Here is a 22,478-nt window from a genome sequence, read left to right as displayed (position 1 = left end):
TCTGTATCCAGATAACTTATCTACTTTCAGATTGCCTTCAGACCCAATAACAACAGGTTAATGGTTCTTAAATTCAGGACATCTGATTTGATATTTGCACTCTTGCAAGTCTCCTTACTTTGTGGAAATGCTTTACAAAATCTCCAAAGAATTCCTTCAAGCGCTTCACAGACATTTGATTTTTGAGTGTGTTGCCCGCCACACTCAACAGGATACATTGTTATTCGAGCCATACAGCATTGATGTTTTGTCTGAAGCCAGCCTTAGTGGATGGCCATGTGTAACTGTAGCGAGGGAGCTCAAGTGACTCTATGGATTATACAAATCGCTATGCTTCTCTCATAGCTTTTTACTGAAGTGTGATAACACAGGATGGATTGAACAATGGTTAGAGGTGTGTGTTTTGTCATTATGGGTACATGATGGGTCCAACTGCTCATGAACAGGTGATACATGTATGGTTTAATTCTTTTAATATGGTATGTATTTTATTAAAGCTGGTTTATTTCTGGTAAATGATTTAACACACTGCGATGCGTCCAATAAGTTATTTAATGTGTGAAGGAACAATTTGGCATGAACATTCAAAGAAAAACAAAGGGGGTTTTAATTGCCTTCAATCTTAGCAACCCATTTACAAAATAGGTAATTAAGTTTGGGTCCCTTAAAAAAGTAAAATATAATAAAGTAATTTGAATGTAATCAAACAGAACAGGCAAAACAGACTTTGGAAAGACATTATCTAACAAATTAAGGGGAAACATGTGTAATGGATTATCAGACCATTTTTTAGACAAAAGGCTAACAAAGACGAGCACAATCAACTACTTTAAAATACAAAAAGTAACTTTTTTTTCCGGATAAATATTTTCGCCATCAACTAAATAATAAGCAGCAACAAACTAATAAACTGCAAATAATATAACACATCTCAAAACTCTTAGTTCAACCATGATCTTAGTACATTCTGATTAGCCACTTCCTGTAAAGGCTCTGCTTTAGTGGAAGAACATTTTGTTCCTGCCTGACAAGATGTGCCTCGAGCAGCAAGACCATCAGCAAAGGTCATTCAAAACCAGAAAATAGGCAGACTTATTCAAAGACAAATTAAAGTGCGACTACACGAAAGTTAACTAAATGTTTGTGCACAAAACATAAACATATTTTCTGCCAACATTGCTAAAAACTCAATGAGGAATACATAATTTAATTTGGAACTATACAGTATAATCAGTTTAACCATTATGTCATGGTTTCGAATTTTTTTTGTATATGTGTGTGATGTGGGAGGCGTGTGGCGTAGTGGGTTGTCCGTAGGTGTTCGGATCAGGGGGTCACAGGTTCAAACCCCGCTGCAGTCAGCATGTCGTTGTGTCCCTGGGCAAGACACTTCACCCCACATTGCTCCTGTGGGGATTGCCCACAGTACTGAGTATGTAAGTCGCTTTGGATAAAAGCGTCTAACAAGTGACATGTAATGTGTTTTCAACTTTATTGCTCAGCTCTAGTGTACACATGGATTTGTGTCTAGGTTTACTGTTTAGTCAGTATTGGATCGTTTAGACTCAGCAGGTGCACTACGCATTACTGCAAGTGTATTTCTGCACAGCCGGTAGTCAGAACAATCTACACCTTAGCTCTATTACTCTCTCTGTTGTTGATATCTTGAATTGCTATGTTTTTATGGTTGTGTCTTTATCTCATCCATCGGAAAATAAGTCTCTTTTTAAGACAAGCCAGGAAAAAGAAGATTTATCTTTAAAATCCTCATTCAGGATTCATGGCTTTAGTGTTTCTTAAATCCAAACTATAATCCTGAGTGTAGGTGGGCCCCGATTAGTATTCAGGGACAACAGCAGTGCTACTATATCACACCACGGAGGTAATACATTTAAAGGGGGGCGCACCACTTTTCTACATCTAGATAAGCTTGATGTCATTGGAATGACTACATTGGCTGTAAAAACAGTTATATATGTATTTATGTGCCTCGGAGGAGCTTTGTCAAATATGAGAATGTAGATTGTGCTTGGAGACTGCAAACAGAGCTGATGTCTCTTTTTTTAAATCCTTCCCTTTTGTGTCCCATCACTTTATGAAAATCACCACAGGACGCCTTTGGGGGAGGCTATTTTTCTTGAATGTCATCCTCTAACTGAATTCATCATGTACAGTGCATATTTGAGCCATTTTAGGAAGATAAAACAAAATGTAACAAGGTAAAGAGGTCGATAGCTTACTGCACAAGAAGTGCTGGATCTCGAAAACCAAGCTGAACATAGTTTAAACTGTTTAATAATCACTGGAACAAACGGTGGTAAGCTTGATCCAACCTAATAGCTGTATGTCCAGATTGCAATGAGTGGCATTGTGATATTGTGACATACAGTAGTAGTGCCAGTAGATACCTGATTGCCTTAACTTCACTGATGGATGCTGGTTTAGATTGTGTCTCCAGCTCAAAACAAATGACGAAAAAGTTATTAGCCGCTAAGGCTTTGGTTTATGTTTAGTCTTTAGGTTAGCTACAGATCACAGCATCAGTCTCCTGCTTTTTAAAAATACATTGCATTTTGTTGTTGTTGATGTTAATTCTCACCACTGACGTGGCATATCTCAGACTACAGAACAATATAAAAGCCATTGTGTGGTAATTAGGTGGAACACATCTTTGAATGGTCTGTGATTTAGTGGCAGGGTCAATTGCCCTCTATGCATTGCATGTTGGTATTTGCATTTAAAGGCTGCAGTTTCATAACTCATACCAGTTTCATACCATACTACTATGAATTTGTAAGTTAAGACACATGACCTTCATAAAGACGTTTTCTCTTTTTTAATTTAAATGGTTGTAAAATAAAAGAGTTGGGCAAATCTGTAAAGAGCCTGGATTCAATCTTTTTCACAATATTGTTTTTATTTCAAAATGTTTGGGGAAGAACTTCACGAGCTTCTTGCTAACACTGTATATACTTTGCAGTGTGATGAAGAACAACTAGTTATTAAGCCAGTGCTATTTAGCAGGCATGTTTAACTGACTTTTGGGAGCACTAAGCCATCCCAATGAACAGCATACTTAAGTTGATGTGGCTTAAATAGTCACCTTAACTGTTTTCTCTCAGCCATTACACTTTTCTTCTCAAGTCAGACAAGTAAAATTGTGGGGTAAGCTTCTGGAAGTGGAGTGGTTTGTTATTGCAGCAAAGTATCTTAAGATACTAAGAACTAGGATTTGTACGGACTTGGTACCAGATATGTGTTGTTATACCACATTATATATTCAAACAAGTCGGTGAAACAAAAGAGCAAAGACAGGACAACACGATACATGACATATTAACTAAATGTAAAGGCTGATCAAAGACGGATGTGAGTGCAATGGGGATTAAGATCCTTTCCACAACCATCACACGTTTTCTACATCTCTTACACATGGAGATTAAGCTGTTTTCCATATCCGTGGCTTGGCAGAGGAAACAAATGGGTTCACCAATGAGACGTAAAATAAATTGTAATTGCTATTCGTCCCAGGATAGCATAGCTTTGGTGTTTGTTTGTTTGGTTGCTCCGCACGTGTCTTTTGAATTAAGTCAACATGGAGTTGACTGTGTTCCAGGCGAGGGGCGGTCCCGTATGAATGGCTGCTTTGTTAATCTCCTCAACATGCTTGAATTCATGCTACAGATTGACACAATTATTTTTTGAAGATAGAACAATAGCTCATTATCGGTTTACCATTTGGGGGGTGTTTATTGTCTCATTTGGAGGCTCATTTATGGCTATATAATGTAGCAGAATTTTCCTACTGGGGAAATGTGTTTCCATTTGGTTAAAGTGACTCAAATGGTTTGTTCCCACACTTTGTATATCCATTGGTGGTCACAGAACTGAAACATCACATGAATAGCATTCAACAACATTATTTCATTCCAGTGAACCCTATCTGTGCTAAAGATATAGGAGAACAGATGATTGTATAGTTTAGTTTTCTTGCAATAAGCATCTGTAACCCTGCCTGTGCACCTCTATGTTAAGGCTCTGTTTAGTGGTAGGCAAATACTTGTTTCCACTGTCTGTTAAGCATGTAATAATTAAAATAATCTATAGCTGCAGTTAACGGCCCTAGCTCTATTTTTGTTTGCCTCCACACCTTTTGCGCCTCAGCGCCTCCCATTTAAATAGCTTAGCAACCTGTCCAGCCACATTTCTTAAACTTCCAATCTTGGCAACACTACAATCCATCTGCCACACTCTCTGGGACTCATCTGTGTGATCACATTCACAGAAACTCTGCAGGATTCCTGACTTTGCTCGACTGGCATTTCTAATCACAGCCAAGTGGGATCAGCCTTGTTGAATCTCATCAAACTGAGCGCCCCATGTATTTTACAGGAGCTGCTGGCAGAACCTCCTGTGATCCCTTGCTCACCTTGAAGTGGACCATTCCCGTGTCCCATACATAATCATCAGACATCACATTTGAAATGAAGAACCTCTCAAGCTACCACAACTTACCATTTGCTTTGTCTCGGTTAATATGAGGAGTCCCGATCAATCAAGCGACTTTGATTGATTGCGCTGTTTGCTACTCTCATTCATGTAGAAAACTGGCACCTTTATGAAATGAGTCTAGATGTGTTCCAAAGGGATAAGGGAGTGTTTATGTGAATTGCTTCTACAGCTTTGGTTTGTCACAAACCTTTTGTCTTTAACTTATTCATTTCTTACACATGGTGCAGAGGTGCTCAGATTTAGTAAAAGAAGACGAAACGACCCTGCTTTGTCGGTACCAGCCAAATAGAAAGAGCACCCGTTTACTCATTCAAAATATTTCTTCTTTTGTTTTAAAAGCTCGGGGGTTTTATTAATGAACGTCTGGATCGGTGTTGCTATGACATCAAGATTTCTCTCCAAACGTGTGGTTTCAAGGAAATGTCCTCAGAGTCCTCATGCTGAAGAAGTTGCTAGACAACTTTTTAGACTTGCGCGCTCGCAGGGTTTCTTTTTGACTGTGGTTCGGGAGGTCCTCGATAAGAATTCTAGACATGTTTTGGGCTGCTTATACATGCCTGTGTGGTTCACGGATTGGGAAACTTGTGTTTGTGTGTGGGCCGGGGGCTTGTAGCAGCAGCAGCAGCAGCAGCAGCAGTAGAAGGTTTGTGCCCTGAAGTTTGAATTTTGTTTTGACCTCCGATCAAAAAACCCAACTCAGTATCTTTCTAATGTTTCTCTTTCTCTCTGCCTCTTCATCCCATCCACCTTGTATTCCAGCGTTCTTCGCCTCCACTAATCCCATTACACCAGCTTCAATTTTAATGCCCCCCCGACCCTCTTTACTATCTTTCCTCCTCGCTCTAACTAGAAGCTATGACTGAGATAGGAGAGGTAAGAGAGGGCAGCTTTGCCTGACACTGCATGAGGATGTGAGCAGAATAGCTTCACCCCTTCTTACCACCACATGCACATTAACTCACACCCTTCTCTCTCTGCTGCTGTTAAATCCCAGGACAAGCACATAGCTCCATGGCCATATGGTCTCCTCCCCCTTCTCCCTCTCCCACTGGGCAAACATGCCTCGGAAAACAGCCTTTCTCTGATACCGTTGTTTAGCTGCTGATCTCCCTTAAACAAATCTGTTTGTTTGTGTCATTACTACTGAAAGCGTCTGTCGATATCATCACATTAAACTCTTAGCCCTTTGTGCATGCTAGAATTTAAATCCGATGCGTACCCTATAGTCTTGTGTTTGTTGTCACTTTGTGTTGAACGCTGTTTTAACAAGATGTTACATCTGACCAAACACAATCACTAAGTGGGATGGAGTAGAGAAGGGCATGCTATTAGGTCCAAGTCAGACATTTTATAGATTTCCCTCAAATGTCTGAACACCTTTTGGCTGGGTAGATTCACTTATCCCACAACAGTATACAGTTGCAAATAGATCTAGGAGTGAAAACAGCAGTGAGTGGGCACTGCAGAGGAATCCAGACTCAACAATAAACAGGTCGTTAGCCTTTCTTCTTCACCTCGTTGGTATAGAGTTTTTCAAACCTGAGCTTGGCAAAGTAAGTGTTTTGTTTATTGACGTGACAAGGCAGCACTTTTTCACATGGTTAAAGCTAGTGATCTAAACTTGAAAAAAAGAGTATCCTACTCACAAGTGTTTTGTGTGTACAAAGCCTGAAATGTATTCCTTTGTGCTGTTCTCCCTGTGGTGTATTCATTACAATAACTTACAATAAAAACCCTATATAACTTTCAAACTATCGTGAACCATTAGCCCAAGTAAAGAAGAGTCCTAAAGCCATTGCTAACTCTGCAATGTCTTACACAGCAATCTAAACTTTGCTAACATTCAATAATTACCGACCATAAACATATGCTCATACCAGAAGACCATGTTAGGTAGAGCAGCAAACACCCCTGAAAAAACGACCTAGGGCAATGGTATGTTTCATTGCTGATGACTTCAACTTTATGTTTGTGGGAGGAATCATTATTTTGTCTATTAAATGAAGAGAACAGTAGAAATAAAGATGTACAGGTAAATTAACAAAAATAGACATTGAGTATTGATATCAACATTTGTTTGCCATCTGATTAACTAGATAATTTAAAGGTGATATATTGTAAAATATGAGATCTCATTGGCATTTTAAGGTGCTGTTTAAATACTCAATCCATTGCAAACTGCACACAGATTATATTCAGAATGGGCCTTAGGGGACAATAAGCATACCATTACTCCTTTAACACTATCATAGACTATCTTGCTAATAAACTGTGGAGTCTAAGCTTACGATGTCTTTAGGGAAGGCATATCTAAGGCAGAACAATCATAAAATACCACATACTATATGTTTTTATGATGCCTTCATTCCTAAATAATGACACAAGTCCATGTTTTTCCCCCAAAAAGCAGAGGTTGTTAAAAAAGTCACATTCTTTCAAAAGAAGCAATTTGTCATTTCAAACTGCAGGAACACTTCTTACTTTCTAACAATTATTGTACTAAAGATTCCACATTGTGAAGTAGGGGAATGAAATATGTGTTGTACTGTACATAACAATGCACATATTGATATGTTCAGCATAGTTGATGTATAAGAGGAGTGCTTGACAAGAATAAAAGAAGCAGAACCAAGGGATAACCGTTGCCTTTTATTCTGCTGTCTTCAGCTGTTCTGGAGTTCACTTGTATTTTAGCTGTGTATTGTGAAGTCGGCTGTGAAAATCAATATCAAGGCGTCAGTATTTACTCTAGGCCCGTTAAAACTCTTGAACTTTTTTTTTGCTTTATTTGTTTATCTTTTTTTCAGACTGCATGCTGATTACAGATGGAGCCAAATTAAAATTCACAGCATAGTGCATCATAGCTCCAACCAGCAAGTTGTCAGACTCGGGGAAAACTGGTTTCTATGCTGGGTTGAGTAATGACTCAGCATAAGATAAAACACCCATAGCCGTATAATTCACAGCACGTGTCTGCCCTCTGTATTAGCCGAGAATCAGCACATGCTCAAGTATGTTATGGGGTGGTAGCAAACTGTTAAAAATGAACTCCTCAAATCCACTGCCAAAAAACACACTAGCAATATGTGCCCCGTGTCCATGCCAAATTTAGATTATCAAGTGTGTTTATTCTGAAAAAGTCACAAGCGTTTCAAGGATCTCTTATTCTTTCAGTGTTTACCTAGCTTGGCAAAATTGGAGATACAAGTAGCTAACAGCTAGCTGGCAAGTTGTATGTTAACCTAGCTTAGCATTTTTGGAGATACAATTTGGTAACAATTAGCTAGCGTGGTGTATGTTAACCTAGCTTAGCATATTGGGTGATACAACTAGCTATAAGCTAGCTAGCATGTTGTATCTTATTTTAGATACAAATAATGTGTGGTCTACAGACATGCAACCTTTTATTGGCAAATAGTAGAGAAACAGTTAACTCAAATATGTTTTACAATCAACAAATGTGATTCAACATTAATAGCCTACTATGAAACGGTATTTGTATATTGTGGGAGATATATACAAATATTTTGTTTGTTCGTGGTATGGTGAAGAACCAAGCTGCAGTGTACCAGCTCAACAGTATTCCTTTAATATATTCAGTATATTTAGGTACATTATCACATGCCAAATAATCTCATATCCCGTTCAGAAGAATCTCAAATAAAAGAGCCGATATATTATAATATCTGCTTTATGATGGGCTAGCTTTTTGAGTGATGGCTTTCATGATCAATTCAAGCTTTGTTTCCATGGCGATATTGATATTCCTCTGTCCATGCCACATATGCAAACAGGAATATGCAGGAGAGTGATTCATAGACGTCTTTGACAGGCCTTGGCCACATTGAGAACACTTTCTTATGACTCATATAGTGCAAATAAGCCCACATAACATATTCATATCATCATGTATCCACTAAAGATGAATTATAAAGTTTTTACTATGTGAAAGTCGTTTCCTAACCTTCCATCACAGCTAAAGCGCTATGTTTACGGTGTGAAATGGATACTTCACAGCCCCCTCAGAAATGAGCCTCACTTTGGTGTGGTTAGAGGACGGGGTTGAAGGACGACCTTTGTGTGTTCACATTGGAATAATGATCTGGAAATTAGCCGTTATCAGCCGGGGAGTTTTCTTTAATAGTCGTTTATTACTACTACGTTTGGGGAGTTCAGAATCAACAATTCCAAAGTAATTTCTGCCTTTCGCCCTCTGGTGACTCTACAATGTGACGATTGTTATCATTGTCTCCGTGGAACAGGGTGTAGCGAGAGAGAATACACTTGTGGCATTACAACCTTTGTGAGAGCAAACTCACTCATACGCAAGCTGCACTTTGTGGTAAGGTTGGGGATTCTAAGGGTATGTTATCATACTTTTTATTTTATTTACATTTTCATTATTGTTAATGTATTACTTGATTTGTTTTTACTTGTGGAACATTTTCTTACCAAAGGAAAAACCCTGATTTAAAAACGGATGAGGTTTCAGGGTCATTCAGAGTCACAACCAACATGATTCTGTTAAGAGACATTGCTTTTAAATGTGTTTAATATAACTTGTCAATGCTAAGAGCAAAGAAATAAAAAAATAATGGAGAGCTAAAGTGAAACTGATACTTTGTGGTTCTGTTCCAGAAATATGAGAACCAAATTCATAGTCTGCATGCACAAGTACACTTAGTAAATTAATCCTGTCTCTTCTGATGCATTAATGTACATTATTCCACCCTCTCTAAATATTTCACAGGATCTGTAGTTCATTTGAATACTAATAAATGAATTGTTGTGTTACTTTGGTAAAACCACAGTTGTGGCCAATTCTAATAGGCTACTAATTTATCTAAAACAAGAAGATGGTTAACCCTTAGGAACAGGCTTCACGTTATCACAGAGACCAATTTAAAAAAAAAAAAAAAAAAACTGCTGAGAGATTGCACTGGGTTGCAGCAGATAGTAGAGCCCAAAGGTACCGTCAGGAGACCTTGGCCTCTACTCAATGCACATCTGATGTGTCAGCAGAAAACTCATGGACAGTTACCTCTAGGAGTTAATTGTCTTTTTTTGTGCAAAAGATTGGTGAAGGAAGGAGTCCTAAAACCCGGAAGTTAGTAAGCTTTTTACGACTTCCGGTTCCCCTTGTATTGAAGTCAAGGTTTTTTAAAGTGTTTTTGGTTGTAGCCCTAAAATAAGGTTTGTTGTTTAAAATCCCATTGACTTGTGTTGAGGTAGACCTTGCGATGCCAACTTCAGGGTTGGCCTACAAAAAGCCCTCATCCGTCCAATCTATACGGATGACTTGACTAGTTAGCCTATCATTATAGGGACATCAACCGCAAAACGAGCGGCATGACATTGTCCCCGAACTGCCTGCTTAAAATCCTAAAGGCCTGTATGAATCCATAGCAGCTCCAGTTTAACATTGAGTCCCCCTCCATCCTTATCTGGAAGCACAGTCCAATAAGATGAATGATTTTATTCCACCTCTGATTCTTCACTGTGATCTTATTGCCTGGAACGGAACAAAACCTCCCTGCTGGGTGCTGAAATCTGACAGCCTCATACTGTGAAATATTTCCAAACATGTTCCCCGGCGCAGTAAGTTGTCAGTTCTGCTTGGATACAACAGAGGTATTCTCTTGACTTTGTGTGTCTCGTTGTAATACAAAGTACATCTTTAACAATGTAAGCACACCTCTGGCAGGCACACAACTTGCTGAATTCTCCAAAAGGTCCAATTGTTCTGTCAATCAATTAGTGAATGAAATATATGCTTTGTGGTGGGATCCTCTGTGCTGGTACTGCCCATTGGTGTAATGCTTGGATTAAAGATTAGGCTTTCAAAATGCTTAAGAAAGATGCTTTGTCAATTTAATTCGAAAGGAATTGAAACGAAATGCTCCAGCGAATCTGCATTCAGAGGAGCTACACCAATAATGCGGCTTAATCTGATTACTTTGATCCATTTTAATGCTCGTGGGTGGCCACTTTGTTTTTTTCTCCCTCCCTTTCCAACACTTCCTTCATCGCCCCTACATTTTCATCTGTCTCCCTCCCTCCCTCCCTCCCTTTTTTTCTTTCTCTCCCTTTTTTTCTCTATCCTTCTTCCTCCCTGCTGGGTGGTGCTGCACATAGTTCCATGCACCAAGGCGGCGGTCTCATTAATACCGATCTCATGGCAAACTAGTCCCCAGAGGGAGAGGGAGCACACTTTTTAAAAAAAGTGCCTTGTCACACTGTGGCACATCATTTGCATTTAGGTTAAAACTATTCAGGACTCTCTTAAATCTTAACCGTGGGCAGAGGGAACTCCCTCTTCACTGCGGCATGAGGCATCAATTATTGTCAGGCCAAATCTTATTATACTCACAATTACAAAACACACACACACTGCTGTGTCACAGGAAACACATTGTTTTGCTTTGTAAACAGGTTATACCCTGTAAGGGTTATGGCTATTATCCAGCATGCAAGTGTTTTCTTGGCCAGTAATCAGTGTAATGGGCTGTCTGACAAACAAGGTGGTGTGCACTCACACAGGGGGAAGTGTACTGCTGGCCCGCACTGCATTGTTATCTCATGTATGTATAATGTGTGCACCAAGTATTAATGAAGCCTGCTCTTACTATGAATAGATTAAGCTAGGTAAGTGCTTACATAGATGGTCTATATAAAGTGAATTGGCAATTTACATTAGAGACATTAGCTAACTAATTTAAGTCTGGGAGATGAGAAACATCTATTTTAGGAGAATAGCAAGTCTAAAAGTCGACAGCTACACCTGGTCACACCATTTGTCTCCATGGCTTTGAAGTAGACATTTTTACAAGAATGCTAGCTTAATGATGTGAATCCTGAGTTTAGCCGGAATATTTCTTATCATATTCTCCATCTGAGTTTAATGTGTTAGTGTGTTACTTGAGTATGTGCTAAACACTACAATACCGTCTGAGGAAGTCAATCCTCTTACAGGTGTTTACTTATTAACCAAAGTATTTGACACAGTTAGATTTTTCGGGAAGGAAAACGTGACTACAGTTAATTTTGAGGGTAACATGTATGTTCATATCTAATTGTTCAGCATTTAGATATTTCCCTCTGAGCCCAAACTGTCAAACTCATGATGGCACTAGAGAAAAGTAAATTGAAAAAATATTATTATTCTAAAAACCACACGTCAGTGAGAAATTGAAATCCATCCATTAACTGTAAAGATCCTTCATTGGTTCGACCATAGTGAGAGCTTGGCTTCAGCTGTAAATTAGTATGCACCACACTTGTTTTTCTTAATGTTTTTTGGCAATCCTTCCAAAGTGTATACCCTTGTATCTTTTGGAATAACGCTTTTGAATAGTAGAGTAAAATAATAAATATATGAAACATTTTCTGTAACTGTAATGGGATGTAGCATTAATTATGTGTTATAATTATTTAGAGATATTTACCTATGATAATGCTATCCCATGTGTGATGATGTGGCCTAATATGGAAATATAAAAAAATGCTACTCCAGTGAACTTGTGTTTCCACATTTAGGGAACGAATGATGGGGAAAAACGAGAAAAAACAAATCAAAATAATTCAGCAGAGGTCCTGATCTCCTGGCTTGCTCCCATAATGCATTTTGTTTTCCCCCCCTCAGAATACTAGTGTAAAGCCCCCAAATCAATTGAGACTCACGTTGTGCAGGTGTAACTGGATACATAGCTCTGAAGTTTTGCACACTGTGTAAAAGCCTGCGATCAGCAGTAAAATCTTGCTTGCAACTACATCTCAGGCAGTAATCAGTGTAATGGTCTTGTGCTGCATGGGGTTAGCTGCGTTTATATATAGATCTCTACCCATGCCTTGCAGTGATAAGTAGGTTGTGAGAGCTGACGTTTCGAACATTTTATGTCTCACCTCTTTGCTGCTTTCCAGTCCTTGTTGTTCCCATCCTAATAACCTGCTGAAACAAGTGCGTTAACGTACTGCTGGAGTCACTCAGTTTTGGGCTTTTCCCTTTGATCAAGCCTAATCCTCATTATTATTTACAGGCCATGATTTCTCCCTGCAACCATCGCTGAGCCACAGCACAAATAAACTAGCAACATAGTATGGACTTTGATTATTATGGACTATTCACTGAAGGACTGTGTCCCTTCAATGCACCCCCATCATCCCTTTTTGCTTTGCATTGTTCTTGCACAGCTTCTCTGCTGAGTTCATTGTGACATATGTGTAAAATTAGCTTTACATTATTTGATAGCTTGTATTCCACGAGCTGGCACAATGTATTTAAGTAATGGTTTTGTGTTCAGCATTGGATCATACTAGCTATAATTAGTTGTGAAGTCTATTTCATGGCAGAGTCCAAAGTGATCCATAAAAAGTATACGGTTGTGCATTAAAGGGGACTTGATCAGTTCTTCTTAATTAGAATCTTGAAAGGGAATGAGTGACTCTGCTACCAACAATGAAAACTATAAACCTGCAAATAAACAATACAAATACACAGAATAACTATCTAATTAAAATGAGATTTTCTCTATGTCTGTCATTAGATTTTCTCAACAACTGTTCTTCCGATTGACGTCACTCTTGGCACCTGTACTGCTGAGGAACCAAGGAAGTGCAGTGTTGAGTGCAAGCTCTTAAGATCTATATAAAGAGACATTTACATTGTGAACAACAAATGTTGAAATCCTCAGAAGGAGAGCTTGTACTGCTGGCTGTTAGAAGCCAATCAGCAGCACATTCGTGCTTTGCATAATAACAAAGCTATCTGTTAATGTACGAAAGTTACATTATGATGCTTTTAAGACCTTATTCAGTGAAATGTAGTTTTGCGTTTTAGGGGTGTAACGGTGCACAGAATTCACGGTTTGGTATGTTCCTCGGTTTGGGGGTCACGGTTCGGTACAACAAGAAGAATAAAAAAAAAGTCCCAAATGCATAATTCCAGATTTGTTTTTTTATTTATTTTAACAGTAGTGCAAGTTTCAGTTTAAAAATAAGGAACTCTAACATTTTGAATAATTAACTTTATTACACAGTTAAAAACAAACCACAAACGGTACCACACACACTCAGATGTCCATTATCTATAATGGTCCTCTACTATAGCTTTCAGGCGCAATACCGCCCCCTGGATTATATATAGTGTATTGGATACTGTCCTGAATGACAGACTTTTTTCCCACTCGTAAAAAAAAGGCGTATTCGTCGTGTGACTGCATGCACCGAACCGTGACGTCCGAACCGTGGCGGTACGGGACGAATACGGATACCGTTACACTCCTATTGTGTTTATAAGTAAAATGTAGTGCTGTAAAAATTATCGCGTTAACGGCGGTAATTAATTTTTTGAATTAATTGCGTTAACGCATTTAATTGCGTTAACGCATTTAACGCATGTGCAGAATGGCCCGCCCCATACGTGCCACCAGTGGCAGCGCCAGGGTATGGCTGGGGTAGGCTACACTCATACCAAGAAATGGCTTAGCCCCACCATGAAAAATGATGTTAAAGTAAGCAAAATAAAGTCTGCCAACTCGCGCGGAGTAAATTGCACAGACAGCAGTTAGTAAGATTGATTTCAGTAGCCACGGTTTTGAAAACTTTTGTCACGTAGTGATCGACTTCTCAATAGAACATCTTTGATAATGTCTTCTGGCCAATCAGAATCAAGATAATGGCGTCGTGTTGTTGCAGGAAGTCCCGACGGAGAATACTTTTGCTGTAGTACAGGGGAGCACATAAGTGACATAACTAACTGGTACGCAGGTTATGTGCGTAATCTGAAATGCGTACCGTCACTTGTGTCACAAAGTGCATTTGCGTACCGACGTACTTGTGAAGCTTTTCCAGAAGGCGGTTCGATCACCGGACGACAGAGTCGGTTTCCGTGTGCACAGACAGGGCTGCTGTTAACGTCGGTCTGTACAACGGAATTGTGCCAAAACTACGCCAACTGGCTGCGGAGGGAGACTCCCCCCCTTCACTGGAGAACTGCGCTAAAACAGCTGATCACAACGTTCACACTCTGTGGTCACGAAGTACTCCACTAGCCACTTATTGTAAGTCGCTTTGGATAAAAGCGTCAGCTAAATGAAATGCAATGCAATGTAATGTAATGTAATGTTTTAACTGTTTTAATTTGTAAGGTAAAATTGTAAATGTAAATTGTAAATCTGTAACCCTGTAAGGTGTCCTTGGGTGTTTTGAAAGGTGCCCCCCAAAATAAATGTATTATTATTATTATTATTAATGATTGTTGGTGCTTGAGAAGACTAAATATGTATCTGCAGATCCCTATAAAGTATATACATTACTCGTTATTCTCTACAAATAGTTAATTAAAAACTGTATATAATTGCTATTTTGGACATCCTTTTTCAAGATTTCAATATTACTCTAAACGTGTAATAACGTGCTTTAACCAGTAGGAGGTATGGGTTAAAAACATAGGTTAAAAAGCTGTCAAATTTACAGTGTTAACAAAATAAAATATACTGCTGTTTCTGGTTTAGTTTACGACGGATATATTCTGTTATTGTTTTGATATTTGTAACACAAAAGCGATGGAAAAACCCCACAGCAACACATAAAAGATGGTCTTAACATGACCCAGTGGTCTAGTAGATAATAAAAAACAATAATATCAAAACAATTATTACTACTAACTTTATTGTGAAATTAAAACAGAATGGCAAAAGAATAGTTTCCGGTCTATTTTTAGGCCAGATCTCTGTAGATAAATAAAGAACTACGACAGATGTGTAATATTTACAATGTATTCATGTGATGACTTTCAAAGAGTAAAGCAAGCACTGCTGAATAAAGTATGATTTATCTTTTACGAAACGTTTTTTTCATATGGAATGCAGTTGGAGGTCAACCAATCACAGAGCTTGAGGCAACGTGGAACAATAGCTGAGGATTCTGGGTAGTGTAGTGTCTTCGGCCATCCTAAACTGAACAAATATTTGTTTCTCCGAATCAAAGGGGAACATTACAAAAGCATTGCACACAACTTAAACCAATCAATGTTGTGCAATCAACAAGGATAATCTGGTGTTTTTGAGTTGATGAGTAGTGCAGATAGCACTGTAAAATCAATCGACAGTAAGGAGAATACTTACTTCCGGGGTAAAATCCTCCGTTATCCAATGGGAATGGATGCTTACATTGCTCTCCGTAATACAATAAAGGGGACATGATCAAATCGGAATATAATGTTCTTTTAAAAAACGTTAACTAAAGGGAACAATCTATTTGACACAGCTGAAGCTCTGGCCTTCCTTAAAAACTAACTAACTTAATAAAAATCACAGTTGTATTACACACAATGCACTGTTTTTTGAGAACAAAAATTCGTAACTAATGCGCCATAATACATTCTGACGAAACATTTAAATTATTATGAATACAAATAAAATAAAAGAAGCCTCCCGTGAGTTACTACAAGCTATAAAGTAGATTTTAAAAACGTTGTATAGAATAAAAGCTCACTGCAGGCCGTTGTATAAATGCGTGTGTGCACCACGACAAAGGAGCCTCATTCACTTTACATTGGGGTTGTTTGCGTGGTGCAGACACGTAAATGTAACAAAGTTCGTGAGTCCACCACGCAATGCGGTGTTAAGGAGTCGTGGTGGAGTCACGCATTCTGGTGAGATCAGGTTGCTCTGGGTGTCCCTGATCTGTTTTGTTTGCGAGACAATATTAGCAGTATTTAAATTAAAAAGGATTTTTTACTTCAACAACACTTTTGGTACCTGTTATAGCAATTAGTTATAGTGTCGATGTGTTGATTCTAGACTGGATTTGGTTCAACATTTTTTTCTATGCTTCATTTAACCATTGTTTCGACATTGTCTCAGTAACTACATTTGACAGTAGAGTAAAGACCTTCTACACATTCATATTTACCAAAGTTCTAGAAGAAACAGTTGTATGTAACCCACAAGTAAAAAGACTTTCTATCCAAATGTGGTCCCGTTTAGATATCGTTTGACTAGCAAATAACTACACAGTTACTTACTGTGTACGTCCTCTCAACACAGTCTAGCCAGGAACATATATTCCATTTCAGTAGCAGCCTATTGGAGCATGCCTGTCTGTATGGAGACCGGATTCAGTCTGGAGTTGCACTTTCTGTGATCTCGGTTTTCATTTATCGTTTCTTCCAGTCAGCGCTCTTACCTCTCATGACTTTTGAGCCTGATGCATCTTTGCTAATCTCCACACTTACATAACAGAGAATAACCCATACAGCTCTGTCATGCATTTATAATGTCTTCCATCTCAGCACTGTGTGTTTTGGCGTACATCACTAATATATCAAACAGCGAGATATGCAGTGTCTGAGGAACTGAGCTATGACACAAAGCACAATGTTTCTTTATGCTCCACTGCTTCCACAATTTCAGTGTTTACTCATCTTTATCTTTTTGGGGTTTTCATTATTTTCTGGGATATTTGTTCCTCCTAACATGGATATAAACTCTTGCAGTTTACAAAGGGAGTTTGGGGATAGAAGGGATTGATGGCAGTCACTGAATACACATACAATTGAAAACCAGTCATTCATAAACCCAACATCGGCACCTAAGAGTTTTGTCGCAGAAAGTGGCCAAAAGAGTGAGGCAGGTTGTAAAGGAGATGGGGTCTCCAGGAAATTGGTTTTAGAGATGGCACAGTGTGGATGGGTGTGTCCCGGTAAAAGAACACGGAGAACAGATTTTCCCAGTTTAGATCTTTAATTATACTCGGTCTTGCTGTTAGCCATGTGTGTGTGTGGTCTTTACAAATAGTACAAACAAGGAATTGCATTAATAATAATCACAATTATCTATTATAAAACAATTATAGAATCAATACAATTGAATTAAACAAGCGAGTGAAATACAAAGAAGTTAGCAACTAAGCTACCACTATAAAATAAAATAAACTATTGCAATAAAAACATGAAATGTCAACCAGTGTTAAGTATTTATAAGCAAATGCTGCTAACACATTTATGTACAGCTGTCCCTTATAGCATGTCCCAGGTGGTGAAGGTAATGCTAGTATAAAAGTCAGAGAATTCCCAACGTTCAAGTCTTGAGCTCTGAATCATCTGCTACCATACCAAATGTCACGTCAATTCATTCAATAGTCTTTTTCAAGTTTTTCAATAAAAACGTTAAACCTCAAGAATCTAAGTCAAACAGCTGTTGAGGAGTCTTAGTCCTGCCCAAATGACTTACTTAGTTTTACAAAATCGTAAAAAGTTAATAAAGTTAATATAACAACACTACAAGATGTCATTCTTTTTTGGTCGCAAATTCCTGTGGATCTCCGTGAAGTTGTAATTTGCTCTGCAACAGCATTTTGCCTATAGTCTCCTTTATCTGTCCATTGTCTCCGGCAGAGATCTCTGGGAATTCAGAGGACATCCCTATGGTGCGATGGAAGCAGCAATGGCTGGAGAACGGCACTCTGCTCTTCCACATCCACCACCAGGACGGCAGCATGAACCCCCCCGAGCCCACCCAAGACCCGGCCAGCGATTCTGCAAAGGAGGAGCTCCGCATCCTGCACATCTCTGTCATGGTAAGACTCTCTGCTGTTTAGGCTGACTGTTCACAAAGCAGCCAACACTGGATACAGTTTTGAAGTCTAATATTCCAATATCTTTTATTTTGACATGCTGCCAAAATAACTTTTTAATTGGCCGAATACTTTCATTTGCGAAATTAGAACGATAAAGAAATACATGTTCTCATTCATAACACTCCGTTCGATGTCTCACTATGGGATGCGCATCATCGCGGAGCAAACAGAAGCATCAATCTCATTACGCCAATCCTGATTGGCTGGTGATCTTGACGTCAGCGTCAGGGAATTCACCCCCTATAAGTAGCTTGCGTCACAACGCATGCGTCATTCAAACACCGCTTCTCGCTTCAGAGCACATCTCTATAGTAGCCGGACAAGCTTCACTGTCCACAGACTGAACCCAAATACCCATTTCGGTCGACGGGCGCTCGCCGGCTACTCCTTCTGCTTTGCAGGAAGACGGTAGTACTAACGCTGTTAGTATTTAAAATCGACCTCGCCCTTCTCTTACCTTAGAAAGTAAGGGAGGTCCGATTTTTTAAGCTAGCAGCACACCTGTTGCTAGTTCGCTCCCTTTCTACCGACACCACGGTAGCGAGGACGTTTTTTCTTTTCTCTTCTCCACGGAGGAAGAAAGGATTAAAGGAGCATACTGTCACACCAGTCAGTATTCTCCGGGAATAAAAGACCCACACCGTCCTTTTCTCCGGATTAAGGACAAGGTGGTAATATCTTTTTCTCCCATCCCACCTGTCGAGAGCGGGCCCTCTCCACGCCACGAGGCGAACAAGATGGAGTCAAGGACTCGGTGGCTCGACTCTGCGGCTGCTGGTTGAAGATCTCGGGCACAGACACACACCAGGTCTGTTCGTCCTGCCTCGGGCTGGAACACGCCCGAGGCATGTTGGATGAGGTGTCGGTCCAGGGTGCCTCCTCCCTAGACTGCGACGGAATGGAGAAGCTGGAATGGAGAAGCTCGGCCTGCTCCGCATACCGCCCATGGAACCGCTGGTAGCGGCCCACCTCCTACCGAAGGTGGGCCCGTCACCGAGCAGGAACCCCACGCTGCCAGCAAAGTCGGACCGCTTTCAGTCTACAATGACTGAAAAGTCCTCCAAAGCTGCAGCGTTGTCCGCCAGGGCCCTGAACGTGTCCTCGCTGCTAACCGCCTACCAAGCGGAGCTCTGCGAGGACCTGTCGGGTAACCCGGGGGCAGCCACTCTGGACGAGATGGCAGCGGTCACGGACATTTGCCTCCGTGTCCAACGCTGCGCCGTCTAGGCCACGGGCAAGGTAATGGGGATCATGGTGGTGCAGGAAAGAGCGAGATGGCTCAACCTCACCAACCTCCCTGACCGGGAAAAGGAGGATATGCTGGATATGCCCATCGTTCCCGAGGAAATTTTCGGCTCCGCTCTCGCCTCCATTCAAAGGAGGTGTGAGACGAAGAAGAAGGAGGACGAGGCACTCCACCTCTGCCTCCCTCGAAGGGTCCAGCCGCTGCCCTCGCAGCAGCAGTCCTTCACCCAAGCGAACTCTGCCCGGTTTAAAGCACCGGACAAGCAGAGGTCGCAGCCCACCCCGAGTCCCCAGCCCAGGCAGGAGACAAGGGCAAGCTGGCCTAGAAAATCTCCGTTTCCGGCTGCAGCTCAGGCTCAGCCAACCCAGAATTTCGGCCAGCAGTCGAGGAAAAAGAAGCGAGCGGCGTGACAGCCCCTCCTTCTCCCCTCTGTGACAGAACTGGAAGTTCATTCCCCGGCTCTGAATGTGTTCCCGCCGCCTCGAGAGATGCCTAAACACCATCCTCAAGTCCGCACAAACGCATGTCACACGTTGATTGATTCTTTTGTTATAAAACATTTGCCGCTGACGCATCCAGGCTTCAGGCCGAGGGCGCAGCTCAAAAAAATGAAAAGAAAATCAATAAAACCAATAAACAGCCCGTCAATTGTTCCCCTTCTGAGAGCAGCTATGGCATCTCTCAAAAGGCGGATTACTGACGGGTCTGTGAAGGCGCCACGCGCACGCGCAGTGCCGGCTGGGGCTTTAAGGACACCACCGTCACGCGCATGCGCAGTGCCGGCTGGAGCCGTAAGCGTGACATCTCAGCTGGCTCTAAGGAGCATACAGCAGGAGATACTCACGGCATCTGCCTGGGCTTCTCAAAACAGTTACACACTATCTGTTTTCACAAGCCCGGAGAGAGTTAACCCATATTCTGGAGAGAGAGGTTCTCTCTCTCTCCTAGAAAGGAGGGTTTTATCTATAATGTCCGCCGAGCAGAGTCAGATTACGCAGACAAATGTCCTCGTAAAGCACGGCGTGCGGAGAGTATTGGTTATTATGTCATGCGTAGTGGCACTATGCCCGACTTTTCTAGTGCGGGACGCGCCTACGGGTGCTGTCCTTTCACGGAAGGTGGTCACCACGGACGCATGTCAGACAGGCTGATAGGGTATTTACGAAGGTCGCCCGGTGAGGGGTCTCTGGAGCAGAGACCTCCAGCGGGCGCACGTAAATCACCCGGAGCTTTTAGCGGTGTTCCCCACCCTAAACGCTTCCTGCCTTCTCTCAGAGGACACCATGTCCTCGTGAGGACAGACAACACAATATTGTGTATGAACCGCCAAGGGAGGATGCGGTGTCTCCAGTCACACACACTGGCACACAAACTGATCCCTTGGAGCCGCAGACGTCTCCTCTCTCTGAGAGCGACACAGGTACCGGGAGTGATGCACCTCGGGACAGAACTACTGTCCAGAGATGCACCACTCTATGCAGACTGGACTCCTCATCCAAGGATCGTGAGTCCGCTGTGGGTGCGTTACGGCGGAGCCGTGTTAAATCTGTTCGCATAAAGAAAAAATGCTCAATGACAGCTGTCCTCTTTAATGCACGATTTAAACGCACTGTTAGGCGGGGACGCACTCGTACGCGATTGACCTTCGGGTCTTCTGTACGCATTCCCACCCCTGGCTCTGATACCCCCAACTCTGGCCAGAGTGAAGGAGCAACGCCACACACTTATCCTGATGGCTCCGCCCTAGCCCGCAACGTACGGGCTGGCGGAGATATATCAGTTGTGCGGGCAGCCATGGCAGCCCCCACCACGCAGGGACAGATTGTCTCAGGCGGCGGGGGGGGCGATCCTTTACCCATACGCCCAGAGCGCGGGGCACTATGGGCCTGACCCGTGAGTGATACAATCTGAATACAGTGGGACTCCCTCAGAAGGTGATAAACACTATTCAGAGTGCGAGAGCTTCCTCCACCAGGTATCTTTACGACTGTAAGTGGAGGGTGTTTGAGGAGTGGTGCCTTCAAGAAGGACACATCTCTTTTCAATGTCCTGTCGGGGTGATTTTAGCATTTCTACAGGACTTGATAGATAAACACAGAGCTTTCTCCACGATCAAGGTGTACCTGGCTGCTATTGCTGCATGCCATGTGGGCTTTGAGGGTAAGACGGCTAGCCAACATCCTTTGGTTTGCCGTTTTATGAAGGGAGCTCGCAGGCTCCTCCCTGTCTCCAGGTCACTGGTGCCCTTATGGGACCTGGCAGTGGTTTTAAATGGGCTCAAAATGACCCCATTTGAACCCCTGGAAGGAGCTGACATGAAACATCTGTCACTCAAGACAGTGCTGTTACTGGCCCTGGCATCCGCCAAGCGGGTCAGCGATATTCATGCACTGTCTGTACATCCCTCATGCACTCAGTTCGCCCCAGGGCAAACGAGAGTGTTGTTGAAGCTCAACCCTGCCTTTACACCAAAGGTGGTTGGTTCGTGTACCCCAATTGACATTGAGGCATTTCCTCCGCAGCTGGTTTCCTACGGGGAGCAGCAGCAGGATCTGTTGTGTCCAGTCCGGGCTTTACACACATATATGGACAGATCAAAGGACCTTCGTCTTAATGACCAACTCTTCGTGTCCTGCGCTAACCCTCACAAGGGTAAGCCTGTTACTAAGCAACGGCTCTCCCACTGGATCGTGGAGGCGATTGCTTTGGCCTATACGAGTCAGAATTTGCAAGCACCTTCGGGTCTGCGGGCTCACTCGACTCGGGGCCTGGCTACATCCTGGGCTTTGTTCAAGGGTGTTTCCATCCAAGACATCTGTGCAGCGGCAAGCTGGTCCTCGCCGCTCACTTTTGTCCGCTTTTACAGGCTAGACGTCTCCGCTCCAAGCGTGACCCGAGCAGTGCTGGGCACCTTGTTGAGTCGGGACTCTACCTGTTAAGTTCTGGTTGATCGGTGATTTTCGAGATAAGCTCACCTGGCAATACGGGAGCTACAATTTCCCATAGTGAGACATGGAACGGAGTGTTATGAATGAGAACTATAGGTTACTTACGTAACCCCAGTACTCAGAGTAACATGAAG

The 22,478-nt window shown here is 41.7% G+C and overlaps 1 protein-coding gene across 10 annotated transcripts in view; it reads left to right on the top strand.

The window, feature by feature from the left end:
- Positions 1-22,478, top strand: part of astn1 (astrotactin 1) — a 493,901-nt gene that overhangs the window by 60,963 nt on the left and 410,460 nt on the right. For all 10 annotated transcript variants that reach the window (XM_034105004.2, XM_034105002.2, XM_034104998.2 and 7 more), the window contains exon 2: positions 17,909-18,090. In XM_034105004.2, coding sequence (XP_033960895.1) covers positions 17,909-18,090 — 182 coding nt within the window. The remainder of the gene's footprint in view (positions 1-17,908; positions 18,091-22,478) is intronic.

Source organism: Pseudochaenichthys georgianus, chromosome 17 (genome assembly GCF_902827115.2).
Source record: "Pseudochaenichthys georgianus chromosome 17, fPseGeo1.2, whole genome shotgun sequence".
NCBI classification, from domain to species: domain Eukaryota; kingdom Metazoa; phylum Chordata; class Actinopteri; order Perciformes; family Channichthyidae; genus Pseudochaenichthys; species Pseudochaenichthys georgianus.
This window is presented reverse-complemented; position numbering and strand designations above follow the sequence as displayed.